At 43.4% G+C, this 13,965-nt stretch overlaps 1 protein-coding gene across 9 annotated transcripts in view; it reads right to left on the bottom strand.

The window, feature by feature from the left end:
* Positions 1 to 13,965, bottom strand: part of PPA2 (inorganic pyrophosphatase 2) — an 88,317-nt gene that overhangs the window by 10,996 nt on the left and 63,356 nt on the right. For all 9 annotated transcript variants that reach the window (XM_036344215.1, XM_036344234.1, XM_036344254.1 and 6 more), the window contains 2 exons: positions 7,988 to 8,115; positions 6,613 to 6,698 (listed from right to left, as the gene is read on the bottom strand). In XM_036344215.1, coding sequence (XP_036200108.1) covers positions 6,613 to 6,698; positions 7,988 to 8,115 — 214 coding nt within the window. The remainder of the gene's footprint in view (positions 1 to 6,612; positions 6,699 to 7,987; positions 8,116 to 13,965) is intronic.

Raw genomic sequence — 13,965 nt, 5'->3', positions numbered from 1 at the left:
GATAGAGGCCTGGTGTACAGGTGGGGGCCGGCTGGTTTGCCCTGAAGGGTGTCCCGGATCAGGGTGGGGGTCCTGCTTGGGTGCCTGGCCAGCCTGGGTGAGGGTCTGATGGGTGTTTGCAGGCTAGTCACACCCCCTTCAGGGTGGGGGTCCCCACTGGGGTGCCTGGCCAGCCTAGATGAGGGGCTGATGGCTGTTTTCAGGCTGCCTGCACCCCCTTTAGGGTGGCAGTCCCCACTGGGGTGCCTGGCCAGCCTGGATGAGGGGCTGATGGCTGTTTTAAGGCTTGGCCACACCCCCTTTAGGGTGGGAGTCCCCACTGGGGTGCCTGGCCTGTCTGAAGGAGGGGCTGAGGGTTTTCAGGCTGGCCAAGCCCACCGGCGCAAGCGACTGAAGCTCCCAGCCTCTCCTTTTTTTCTTTTTATTCTGGAATTTATTTACTTTCTATAATTGAAACTTTGTTGCCGCTCCAGCTCCGAGGCCACAACTTGCTGAAAGCAGGTATCTGGGGTTTGTTTAGCTTCTACAATTGCAACTTTGTTGCTTAGAGTGGAGCTCAGAGCCCGGCCACAGCAGGGAGGAAGCTTGGTTTCCTCCATCACTGGAGCAAGCAAGCCTCCTGCTCGCTTCAGCTGCGTGGCTGCCGGCCGCCATCTTTGTTGGTGGTTAATTTGCATATCTTGCTGATTAGCCAATGGGAAGTGTAGCGGAGGTACGGTTAATTTCAATCTTTGTCTATTATTAGATAGGATACCAAATATTTTGCTATAAATTTATAAACATTATATAGCCCATATGCAATCTCACTTACCAAAATAAGCAGACATGACATTAGAGCAACAGATGAGCAATAACAAAAATGCTGTGTATAACAAACCCAAATTGCATTTAAAAATGATAAAAGGCATATTAGTAGATATATAATAGTGCAAAAATTGATTAAATAAAAATAGAAAAAGAAATTACCTGCAAATAATGAACAGACACATAAAAGATGAAATTTACGGCCCGCAATATAGAACATTAGTAAAGAGAAATTTTTTTTTTTCAAGACCATCTCAAATCAGACAAAGGCTCAAACTCATGAGAATCCTCAAAGACAGGTCCAGGATATAGATTTGCCCAGGCTTCTCATTCTACAGCAAAGTAGTCAAGAAAATAGGAGAGACAGGGAGAGAGGGAGGGAGGGAGGGAAGAGAGGGGGGAAGAGAGAGGGGGGGAGAGAGAGAGAGAGAGGGGGGAGAGAGAGAGAGAGAGGGGAGGGAGGGAGGGAGGAAGGGAGGGAGGGAAAGAGAGAAGAGAATGACAATGATTTTGGACTATAACCTCCAGAGTTTGTAGAAGTGACACTGCAGTAAATCTACACAAAGTTAAAAGAATTGGAGCCATCTGTATAGGATCAAATGCACCTCCCTCTGGAAGGTAAAAAGAAACAATTTTAAGATCTCAACTATTTGGAATTTTTTTTTCATTTTTTCATTCAGTAAGCATAAACTACCTGTCAAGTCCTGTCACTAAGTGCGAAGGTCAAACTCAATTTAGAGCATAAAAAAGAAAAAATAATGCACCGCCCCAAGTTCTTCAGAGGGGTGTGTACAGCTCAGGTGATGTAAGAGCACGGGTGAGGGTACATTTAATTCTGACCAGAAAAAAATATTCTTTACAGAGGTGACATCTAAACTACTTCTTGAAGAATGAGCAGGCATTCATGGAGGAAAGACAGTGAGATGAGAGGGGACAGAATGAGGCTGGACAAGTAGGTTTTGACAAGTTTAATGTGTGGAAGAACTGGGTCATATTCTGTCGTCGAAGGGAACCACATGAAGTTTTTAAGAATAAAAATGACAATCACATTTCTATTTTTCAAAGATAATTTGGACAATACTGTATAGAACATATTAAACAGAAGAGTAGTTGCAATACAAAATAATTTATGAGTACAAAAATGATAACTGAATTAAAGCAGTTTTGCAACTAGAAGGGCATTTGAGAAGTAATCAAAACTTGAAAAACTGCATCACAACAAATAATCGTTAGTGAAATAAAATAAGCTGGTAAAAAGAACAGTACACTTCGGATCTCTTAAAAATGAGATAAATAAACTGTGGCTGAAGAGAGCGTCAGAGGCATTGATGATTAAACCCAAATGGCAAAAAAAAAACAAAAAAACACACACACAAAAAAAAACACAACCCCTCTGTTTCTCCTACGAAGGAGTTTACAGTTATTTTAATGAAATTCTTTCTGTTAAAAGACTATATCGCCTTCAGAGTAAACATTAAACAGTGGGACCAAAATAATAAAAATAACAAAACTTATTGTGAATAAGATAATTACTCAAAATACTAATTAAAGAATTTAATAAATGCAGTGCTCCTGGAAACAGAAGAGTCACTACTAGATTTAAAACACAACGAATATTTATTGGCTTTAAAATATTATTCAACAATTTACCTCAAAGGGGATTTATTAAGTAGCTATTACATGTCAGGTGAAAATAAAGATGGTTAAGGCAGTTTTATTCATTTGCTTTCAAGGAACTTCTAGAGGACACAAATTCACAAATAAAACACAGCAGCCCACCCTTATCTGTAGGGGATATGTTCTAAGACCCCCAGTGGATGCCTGAAACCACGGACAGAATTGAACACTCTATACACTATGTTTTTTTCCTATACACACATACCTATGATAAAGTTTAACTTATAAATTAAGTGAGAAATGAACACTAACTAGAAATAAAGGAGAACAATTATAACAATATACTCTAACATATACTCGAATATAAAGGTATGTGGATATGGTCTCTCATTTCTGATAACTACTAAGTGCCCAATGGGTGAGGAGGATACACTGGAAAAAGGGATATTTCACATCCTGGGCTGCAGCAGGACAATGCGAGATTTCATCACACTAAGAACAGTGTTGACTTAAAACTTATAATTGTTTTTCTGAAATTTTCCATTAATATCTCAGACCGCAGTTGACTGCAGGTAACTGAAACCATGAAAAGTAAAACCACAAATAGGGGTGGGGGGGGGGGTGTTATTGGTTAATCACTATGGTAAATGCAACGATAGAAACACACAGAGGGAACACAGAGTGTATTGGCACCTTAACTAGCACTGGGGCTACTATAACGGAATGTTTCCTAGAGAAGATGCAGTCAAAGATAAGTCTTAAAAAATCCAAAAGAAAAGAAAAGAAGAAAAAAAAATGAAGAAGTTAGCCAGTTCACAAAATGAGAAGACAATCACGGCCAAGAAAACAGTCACGGCCTAGAGGTCAATAACCAGGGTGTATATGAGGAGTGATAAGCAGTTCTCAGTTGTTGGAAACAGGAATAAGAGGCATGAAGTGATGGAAAGTGAGACCAGACAGGGGTCCAATCCTGAAAGGCCTTGTTTGTTCTTCTGGAGAAAAGTTCGTGTTTTATGGTTCACACACAGAGAGGCTCATTAGGGGCTTTAAAAACATTTTTATAAAGGCTTAGAGATTCTAATTCACTAGACTTAAAAAAGGGACAATGCAGCTAAGTTTTCTCACAGTTTCCCTAGGTACTTTTGATGGACTGTGTGTTGTTTAGAGAACTGCAGTGATAAATAATGTGAACCTAAACTGAATGAAGTGGGGAAAACAGGTTAAAAAGGGAAGAGGAGACAGTGTACTCATCTATAACAGTACATTTTAAGGAACCGAGAGAGTAATTTATTCACTAAAAATAAAGAATATAAAAATGCAACAACTTTGAATATATTTTACAAGTCAAGTAGTGATAAAAATAAAAAATGTGTTAATATTCTAAAGGTTTTGTCTTTAAATGACCTAGGCACATGTAATTTTTAAGCTAACAAAACTTATTTTATTGTATTCTCTAAAATGGTACAGGTAGCCTGACTGAGGTTGCTCAGTGGTTGAGCATCAACCCATGAACCAGGAGGTCACAGTTTGATTCCTGGTCAGGGCACATGCCTGAGTTGTGGGATCGATCCCCAGTAGGGAGCATGCAGGAGGCAGACAATCAATGATTCTCTCTCATCACTGATGTTTCTATCTCTCTTTCCATCTCCCTTTCTTCCTGAAATCAATAAAAATATGTATTATAAGAAATAATAATAAAATAAAATGGTAGAGGCATACTATAGCTGTTAAGTAAACAGACTTGGAACCTGGCTTAAATCCTGGCTCCACCGCCCAGTGTGACCTTAGATCCATTCAATCTCTGTGGTTTCAGTTCCTCGAGGGTAAAATGGAGATGTAATAGGGTTCTGGTGAGTATTAATGAAATAACACATATAAAATACATAGAACCTGGAAGATAGGAGAGTTCAATAAATGTCAACTCTTACTAATGTAATCCTAATCACTACCAAAAACTAGAGCAAAATGATGCCAGAGCTTAGAAATCGTCACCCTCAGAATGCAGATAACTGGAATCGGCACAGAAGGAATCATCTCAAGCAGTAGAAAAGCTAACCCACGCGATGGTCTGCAGCTGTGTAGCTGAGGAAGCTGGGGAAAAACACAAGCCCCTCAAGGAGTGCAAGAGCTTTTCAGAAAGTATGATTAGCAAGGAGATAAGTAAGGGAGTGAACAGCAAGCAAATTCCTCTTAGACAATTAGAGATGTCTTCTTTTAGCTCATCACATTAATAGCTGGCTTCGAATACCTGACCATGAAGATGAACTCAGTCTACCAGTTACTAGGATAGTCAGGACTGGAAGACTTTGTTGTTAATAAATTATTCTATTTAAATTAGAAAAAAAAGTACCTAAATTTTAAGAATATGCTGAAAAGAAGAGAGAGTAGTCGGCACAAGCGGTAAGAAAACGGGGAGGAGGATATCAGAGTTGAGGGTGTTACATTAGCCTGCACGAGAAATAGAATCTGAAGCTATAATGCCCAAGCATTTGTGCCACAGGTAAGATGAGCCTCTTGATGACCTGAATAAAATATTCTTTGAGCCTATTTCTTTCCTTCATCTGACTAATTTATTCTAACAATTGCTTTAATGCATCGGTTCTCAACCTGTGGGTCGCCACCCCTTTGGTGGTCGAACGACTCTTTCACAGGGGTCACCCGAGACCATCCTGCATATCAGATATTTACATAACGATTCATAACAGTAGCAACATTACAGTTATGAAGTAGCAACGAAAATAATTTTATGGTTGGGTCACAAGATGAGGAACTGTATTTAAAGGGCCAGAAGGTTGAGAACCACTGCTTTAATGTCTCTTTTGATTCCAGACTTTATGCTCCAAAAGAGCAGGGACTGTCTTCACAGCAGTAATACAGTGGGGCCTTGACTTACGAGTTTAATTCGTTCCGTGACGGAGCTCGTAACTCAAATTACTCATATGTCAAATCTTAAAGTGAATGAGTGAGACACGTGATGCTGGGCTGATGTTGTGACATTCGCTGCACCAACTAGCGGTGGGGTATCTGAAGCTGGCTTGTAACCCGAATTTTAGCTCGCAACTCAAAGCAAAAAATCGGCCGAGAGACGGCTCGTATCTCAAAAAACTCGTTAGTCAGGACACTTGTAAGTCAAGGCCCCACTGTACTGGTATCAGGACAGGACCTGGCAGTAGACCCCTAGTCAGTATTTGCTGAAAGAGAATGGTTTTCCAATTCCGCCTGGTTCAGAGAAGGGAACAGTGAAGTGGGGCAGTATCTACTCTCGAGGACGTCAAGTTGCTTCCCACAGTTAGGCTCACAAACAGTCAGTTGTTTTGTTCTCAAACTTGTTTACGTCTGTTGCCTTGGTTGCTATTATTTCATAATGTACGCAGCAATTATGCTCACAGATGAAGGGAGTGTGGAAAGAGAACTGTTTCTATGAACACTAAAGTAGGCTCTAAAACTTCCGAGGCTGAAAACACTACTGAGGCTCTAAAAAGCCTTAATCAGAATGAATGACTATAAAAACTTGATGGCAAAATAAGGTGTGGGGTAAGGCAACTGTAAAAGGTTAGAAAAAAACATACCCTTCAAACTTATAAGGGTTTTTCATTGTAAGGAGTTTAAGGGTTATAGGACCTGATCTTTATTTTCTATTATACATTTACATAAGAATATATATAATCTATATGGAATCAATACAGAAAAGGTCTTTGCCTTATGTCCAGGAATAGGTGAATAAATGTACATTTAACTGTTTTAAAGTAAAATAAATGAGTTATATATGTTACTGTTGTTTGATTCCTCTGAATCCATCAGCTAATGATCCAGATCTTGTTGGATAAGATGGCTTTTTTGTTTTTATTAAGAAATGATGTGGTAGCTACAAGATAAATACAATAACCATATGCTTGCATGTTGAAAAACTGTTAATGTTTTTTCAGGCCATTTTTGCACATATCACAATATATTACAATAACCACTGATATTATAAATGCTCCCACTAATCTATAAATCCCTTGAAAAATGATGAGTTAATTATTAGTTTCATGGTGCCCAACACTTAGTAATGACTTCCAAATTGGTGCTCTGTAAGTATTTAAGTCAAAAAAATTGCAACTCCTTAAAAAAATCAGATCTGAGTAGTATTATATGACTGTTTACTACCAATTAATAATAAAATAATAAGTAAAAAAGACAAATTCTTACCAACTTATAGCCCCTCCATCACACTGTTTCATAAGCAACGCTTTCCAACATTCATGTGTAGATTTAATAACTTCAAGAGCAAAAGCCTAGTTCCAAACCAAAAGAAAAAAAAAATGTCATAGCAATCATCACATCGTTATACTAACATACTCTCTATAAGAACATGAGCTCTGGAGTCAGGCAAACTTGAGTATAAATTCTGGCATCCTTATTTACCAGCTGTTTGACTTTGGGTAAGTTGCTTAATCTCACTAAATCTTAATTTCTTCATCTATTAAATGGAATGGAATGGGGATTATTGAAATCAGAGGTTGGCAACCTAAGACCTGGGGGCCAGATCCAGCCTGCCACTGTTTTTGTAGATAAAGTTTTATTGAGCACAGTTTTATACATATACATAATCCTATACAAAAGACTTAGATCTAAAGGTTCTTTTAATAAAGATTCTTTAAAAAAAATATTGAGTCCAGCAATAAATTCTTATATAGCAAAATACTTAGTGTAAATGCTACTTTTATTTATTTATTTTTAATATATTTTTATTGATTTCAGAGAATGGAAAGGGAGAGATAGAAACATGGATGATGAGCAAGTCAAATTGATTGGCTGCCTCCTGCACGCCCCCTACTGGGAATCAAGCTGACAACCAGGGCATGTGCCCTGACCCGGAATTGAACCATGACCTCCTGGTTCATAGGTTATCAATGCTTAACCACTGTGCCATGCTGGCTGGGCCTTATTGCAAATTTTAGTTTTCATTAACATGGCTTACTTATAAAATATAATTTATTTATTAGCACCCACTTAAAGGTTGGATTATAATGCATAATTCATATAGTGGTAATAACTTTAAAAAATATTCCATGCTTTACACTTTAACTCTCTGGCTATTTTCTCCATTTGCATCATATTAGAGACAGTTTATGGTATTCTATTAAAAAGTCCTATGACAGTGAGATAATTCAAATGCTTTCTTAAATTAGCAGCTTGATTCAGTCATGGTAAAATGAGCACATAGGAGACAAGCCCCTATTGATTTACACTAATAGTAAGTAACTGTATCCTCTCCAGAATAGTAAATAGAAGATTTTTCTTCCTAGAGAATTGGAAGAATTAGATTCATCATGGAAATCCCTCATTTTTTTAGATGAAAGAGATACCTATAGATAAATAGATGGATATAGATCTTCACTAGCCTACTGATTCACTGAGAGATCTCCTGAAAAAAATTTTTAATAAAAGTCATGAAATAATATCCTTAAGTATAAAAGTTATTAAGACTTTTGCTATCATGCTATACACAAATATTCATACGTGAAAAAGTATTGTACAGGTATTATGAGGTATGTTTTAAAATAAAGAGTATTATCTTCACCTTGTTTTTGAATTCTCCATTAAAAGCAAAATGGTTTTCTGGTTTTCCCTCTGGCACCTTATAAAATCTAAACCAATTAAGTGTAGCTTCCAAATAACCTGGTTTGTACTTCCGAACATCATCAATATCTGTAAGTGAAGAAACAAGAAGACTTTTTGTTAAAAATAAAAATTCATTCCTTATAGAGCGTGGAGCTGAGGGAGGTAGAAAACACAGAGTCTAGTGTGACTCTGCTAACAAGCAGCATAATCGTCAGCATATGTCCTTTCCCTGCTGGACTCCGGTATTGCAATGTGAATATTACACTTCATTCTACAGACACTTTCTGAGTATCTTCAGACACTGTCGTAGGTACAGGAGATGAGAACAGCCAAGTTCTTTTCCTCAAGGAGCTCAGAGGGCTAATGAAAGGAAACAAACAAACAACAAAATGCAATGCTGTAAGAAAATTGTGATGTCATCCTGCTGGCAATGGAGGGCTAAAGTAGGGAAAGTTACAACATCAGGATCAGTGCTCAAGAAATATTAAGCTAAAGGAACACTGAACATAGAAAGGAGAGGGCAGTACCCAGAAGAGAACGTATTAAAGTTGGATAAGAAAGGTCTCATGAACATATAAACCAGATATTTAATAAGTTTCTCATTCATTATGTGTCAGATAGTGTTCTAAGCAGTGAAAGAGAACAGTAAATGGAAATGAGCTCCTACTCTCATGGCTTGCACAGTAGGAAGAGACAAATAACAAACAGAGAAACAAACATGTAATACATTAAGCAACGGAAAAGTATGATGAAGGAAAATAAAGCAGAGTAAGAAAGAATGAAGACAGGTCAACTTTAAACAGGATGATACATAGATGGTCCAGAGTTTTTAATTCCCAAATCTGTAATGATTTACAGGATTTATTTTTAAGTTCGGTTACCATGTAAACAGCTTGATTGTTACATTTCAAGGGCATTCATGTTTAAATAACTGGATATTACTATATTAATAATAGGCCTCCTACCCCCATAAAGATTCCCAAGAAATATATCCTTTCAATAAATATTAATTGAAAAAGTATGAGGAATAACTAGGTAAAACTAGAAGCCTTTACTCTTCACCAGACTGTGGCTTAAGGCTTAATTTAGCATAGTCCTTTATGCATAATATATTATAGCAAATGACAAACAGACTTGGTAATACTGAAAAATTAGAAAGTTATAACCAGAAACCAGAGAAGACACCACGCACAGGGATAATTTAAAGATCATATGGTTTCAGACTTGCTCATCCAAGCCTTGTGGGAATCCTCACTCACTAGCTATGTCAGGAAAAGGTGAGCATTTTTATGCTTGCCTTTTTCCTGTTGTGTAAAGGTTTAGCAAGAGTTACACATGCCTCCAGAGGCCAGATGATTCACACACTGAAATGAGTGTGGTAAGGCAGGCACCATAGGCACCATGGCAAACAGAAGACAGAGTATGCTGCCTAAAGGTACTCAAAATTAAAATGTTATAATATGCCAATGGGCCATATATCTATCTTAAGCCTTAGATTCTAAGCTAATTCTGGAGCAAATAGCAGGAACATTACAAATAAGAGGGAAAAGAATCACTTGAAACTGAACACAGGCTACACTTGCTCTATTAATTATAGTTGACTAGTGGCCCGGTGCATGAAATTCATGCGGCAGGTGGGTGGTGGTGGTGTGTGTGTTGTGTGTCCCTCAGCCAGACCTGAACCCTCTCCAATCTGGGGCCCCTCGGGGGATGTCCAACTGCCGGATTAGGCTCGATCCCTGCGGGCATCCCTCTCACAATTTGGGACCACTGGCTCCTAACCACTCACCTGCCTGCCTGATTGCCCCTAACCACTCTGCCTGCCGGTCTTCTCGCCCCCAACTGCCCCCCGCCCTTGACAGCCTGATCACTCCCAACGGCCCCTCCTGCCGGCCTGCTTGCCCCCAACTGCCCCCCCGCTGGCCTGATCACCCCCAACTGCCCTCCCCTTCTGGCCTGATCGTCCCTAACCACCTCTGCTTTGGCCCCACCACCATGACTTTGTCCGAAAGGTCTCCCAGAAGGCCTCCTGGTCTAATGAGCATATTACCCTTTTAGTAGTATAGATATTTATTGATTAAATGATGGAAGATGTTCAAGATAGTGAATTCTTTTTAGTATTATAAATCGTATCTTAAGTCACAGAAGTCTTTGTCATACCCCCAAAACAACATTTAATAGATCCTCTTCAATTTCTGATTATTGTTATACTTATCTTTTTAGAAGAGTTTTGTTCCAAGGCGAGCTTTCTATTGCTCATTTTCATACATCCTATCTCTATTTTTGTGAAAAAAAATTCTGTAAATTAGGTAATACCTAGTTCCTTCAAATCACTGTTTTGTTATTCAGAACGAGAAAAACTTCTTTTGGTCGACTCAAGGTGAGTAATCAGAAAGGCAAATAAATAAGTTTCTGTAACTTAAATTTATGACCTCATCATTAAATTTATGACCTCATCATTATACCTTACCCTATTTGCCATTCTTGGACCCCTTCATAAACATTTTTATGAATGATTTTTAATTTACTGACAATAAATAAAAAAGGAAAAGCTAAGTTTATTTTAGTTCTTGTTTTTAATTACAAATGAAACTCTTTTAATTAAGATCTACTTGATCAATTCCCTGGAAGATTAACAAAGACTTCTTTAAAATATTCTGACTGATGTCCACAGTAGCACCAATGCTGAATCTAGGCTAATCTACACTAATAAAAGAGAAACATGGTAATTGGCGTACGACCGCTACCCTTTTCATTGGCTAATCAGCGAGATATGCAAATTAACTGTCAGCCAAGATGGTGGGCCAGCAGCCAGGCAGCTTGAAACTAACATGAGGCTTGCTTGCCTCAGTGACGGAGGATCGTTGGAGGAAACCAACGTTCCCCGCCTGCGGCTGCAGGCCTCTGAGCAGGCAGTTTAAGAAACATTGTAACAAATACCGCCAGACTTCAGTGAGGAGATTCGCAACATTTTAAGCAAAGGCCAGAAACCTGCGGAGGCCTAAGAGCTGGAGCCAAGCCTCAAGGTAAAGCTGGCCCAGAATAAAAAAAAAAAAAAAAAAAAAAAGGAGCAGTTGGGAACTTCAGTCACCCCCGGCCTGAAAACAGCCCTCAGCCTCTCACCCAGACTGGCCAGGCACCCCAGTGGGGACCCCCACCCTGATCCAGGACACCCTTCAGGGCAAACCAGCCGGCCCCACCCATGCACCAGGCCTCTACCCTATTCTACCCTATATAGTAAAAGGGTAATACACCTCCCGGAACCGGGATCAGTGTGCCGGGGCAGCGCCCAAACCCCCTGATCGCCCTGCGGCTCTGTGTGTGACAGGGGGCAGGGCCCCAACCCCCTGTGCAGCCCTGCTCTGTGCCTGATAGGGGGGAGCTCCCCAACCACACCCCCCCCCCCACGGGCCCTGCTCTGTGTGTGACGGGTAGAGCCAAAACCTCCCCATCGGCCCTGCCCTGAATGTGAGAGTGGCGGCGCCCCAACCCCCTGATCGGCCCTGCTCTGTGAGTGACAGGGGGTGGCGCCGCAACCTCCGCTTTGACCCTGCCTTGAGTGTGACAGGGGACGGTGCCCCAACCCCCCAATGGGCCCGGCTCTGAGCCCAACCAGGGGCTGCACCTAGGGATTGGGCCTGCCCTCTGCCACCCGGGAGCAGGCCTAAGCCAGCAGGTCGTTATCTCCCGAGGGGTCCCAGACTGCGAGAGGGCACAGGCTGGGCTGAGGGACCCCCCCCTCCCGCCCGAGTGCACAAATTTTTGTGCACCAGGCCTCTAGTCCTATCTAATAAAAGAGAAACATGGTAATTAGCTGTACCTCCGCTACCCTAACCATTGGCTAATCAGGGCAATATGCAAATTAACTGCCAGCCAAGATGGCGGCCGGCAGCCAGGCTACTAACACGAACAGGTGGCTTGCTTGGTCCAGTGACGGAGGAAGCCAGGTTCCCTGCCTGCCGCTGCTGGGCTCTGAGCTGCTAAGAAACATTGTTACAAATATAGAAGCTAAACAAAACCCCAGAAACCTGCTTTCAGTCAGCCGGGATCTCAGAGCTGGAGTCGCAACAAAGTTTCAAATACAGAAAGTAAACAAAGCCAGAAACCTGCTTTCAGCAGCGAGGTCTCACAGGTAAAGCCGGCTCTCAGCTCCAGTGACAGCCATAAATCCAAGAATAAAAAAAAAAAAAAAAGGAAAAAAGGAGAGGTTGGTAGCTTCAGTCACCCACCAGCCTGAAAACGGCCGTCAGTCCCTCACCCAGACTGGCCAGGCACCCCAGTAGGGACCCCCCACCCTGAAGGGGGTGTGACCAGCTGCAAACAGCCATCATCCCCTCATCCAGGCTGGCCAGGCACCCCAGTGGGGACCCCCACCCTGATCCAGGACACCCTTCAGGGCAAACCAGCCGGCCCCCACCTGTGCACCAGGCCTCTATCCTATATAGTAAAAGGGTAATATGCCTCCCAGCATTGGGATCAGCGGAGCCGCGAGGCCTCCTGCCCCCTGGAGCAGCGTGACAGGGGCCAGCGCCCAAACCCCCTGATCGCCCTGCGGCTCTGTGTGTCACAGGGGGCGGGGCCACAACCTCCCTATCTGCCCTGCTCTGTTTGTGACAGGGGAAGGCACCCCAAACCCCCCGACCCCCACGGGCCCTGCTCTGTGTGTGACGGGGTGGAGCCGCAACCTCCCCACTGGCCCTGCCCTGAGTGTGACGGGGGAGTGCCCCAACCCCCTGATTGGCCCTGCTCTGTGGGTGACGGGGCGGCGCCCCAACCCCCCAATTGGCCCTACCCTGAGTGTGACTGAGGGTGGTATCACAACCTCCTGATCGGCCCTGCTCTGTGCATCACAGGGGGGAGCTCCCCAACCCCCTGATCGGCCCTGCTCTGTGCGTGACAAGGGGGAGCTCCCCAACCCCCTGATCAGCCCTGCTCTGTGTGTGACAGGGTACGGAGACCAAACCCCCCTGATGGGCCCTGCTCTGTGCATGACAGGGTACAGCGCCCCAACCCCCTGATCGGCCGGCTCTGTATGTGACAAGGGGTGGCGCCGCAACCTCCCCATCGACCCTGCCTTGAGTGTGACAGGGGGCAGCGCCCCAACCCCCCAATCGGCCCTACCCTGAGCGTGACTGAGGGTGACATCGCAACCCCCTGATCGGCCCTGCTCTGTGTGTGACAGGGTACGGAGACCAAACCCCCCTGATGGGCCCTGCTCTGTGCATGACAGGGGGCAGCGCCCCAACCCCCTGATCGGCCGGCTCTGTATGTGACAGGGGGTGGCGCTGCAACCTCCCCATCGACCCTGCCTTGAGTGTGACAGGGGGCGGCGCCCCAACCCCCAAATCGGCCCTACCCTGAGCGTGACTGAGGGCGACATCGCAACCTCCTGATCCGCCCTGCTCTGTGCATGATAGGGGGCAGTGCCCCAACTCCCCAATCAGCCCTGCTCTGAGCCCGACCAGGGGCTGTGGGGCAGGCACCTAGGGATTGGGCTTGCCCTCTGCCACCGGGGAGTGGGCCTAAGCCAGCAGGTCGTTATCTCCCGAGGGGTCCCAGACTGCAAGAGGGCACAGGCCGGGCTGAGAGACACCCCCCCGCCAGTGCAGAAATTTTTGTGCACCGGGCCTCTAGTCTACATTATAAAAGGCCAGGGATCGTCACGACCTAAACGACCAGACAGACAATCAGTCACCAGGAAGTGTAGTCCCGACCTCACAGCCCACAGGCACCTATCACAGCAAGGCTGGCAGCCAGCGGGTGGGCAGGGTGATGGGGAGGTGGGCAGGGTGAAGCGGGTACAGGAGGGCTGGAGGGCTAACGACCTCGCCGCTTCCATAGAAGCTGCAGATCAGGCCCAGAAAGAGGCTCGGAGAGAGAGGCAGGGCCTTATCAGCAGCCACTGTGGCTGCTGGCGAGGCCTGGAGAGAGAGAGGT

This window comes from Myotis myotis, unplaced genomic scaffold, assembly GCF_014108235.1.
Source record: "Myotis myotis isolate mMyoMyo1 unplaced genomic scaffold, mMyoMyo1.p scaffold_m19_p_1, whole genome shotgun sequence".
Lineage (NCBI taxonomy): Eukaryota > Metazoa > Chordata > Mammalia > Chiroptera > Vespertilionidae > Myotis > Myotis myotis.
Note: the sequence above shows the minus strand (reverse complement) of the source record. Positions and strands in the feature narration are given on the sequence as shown.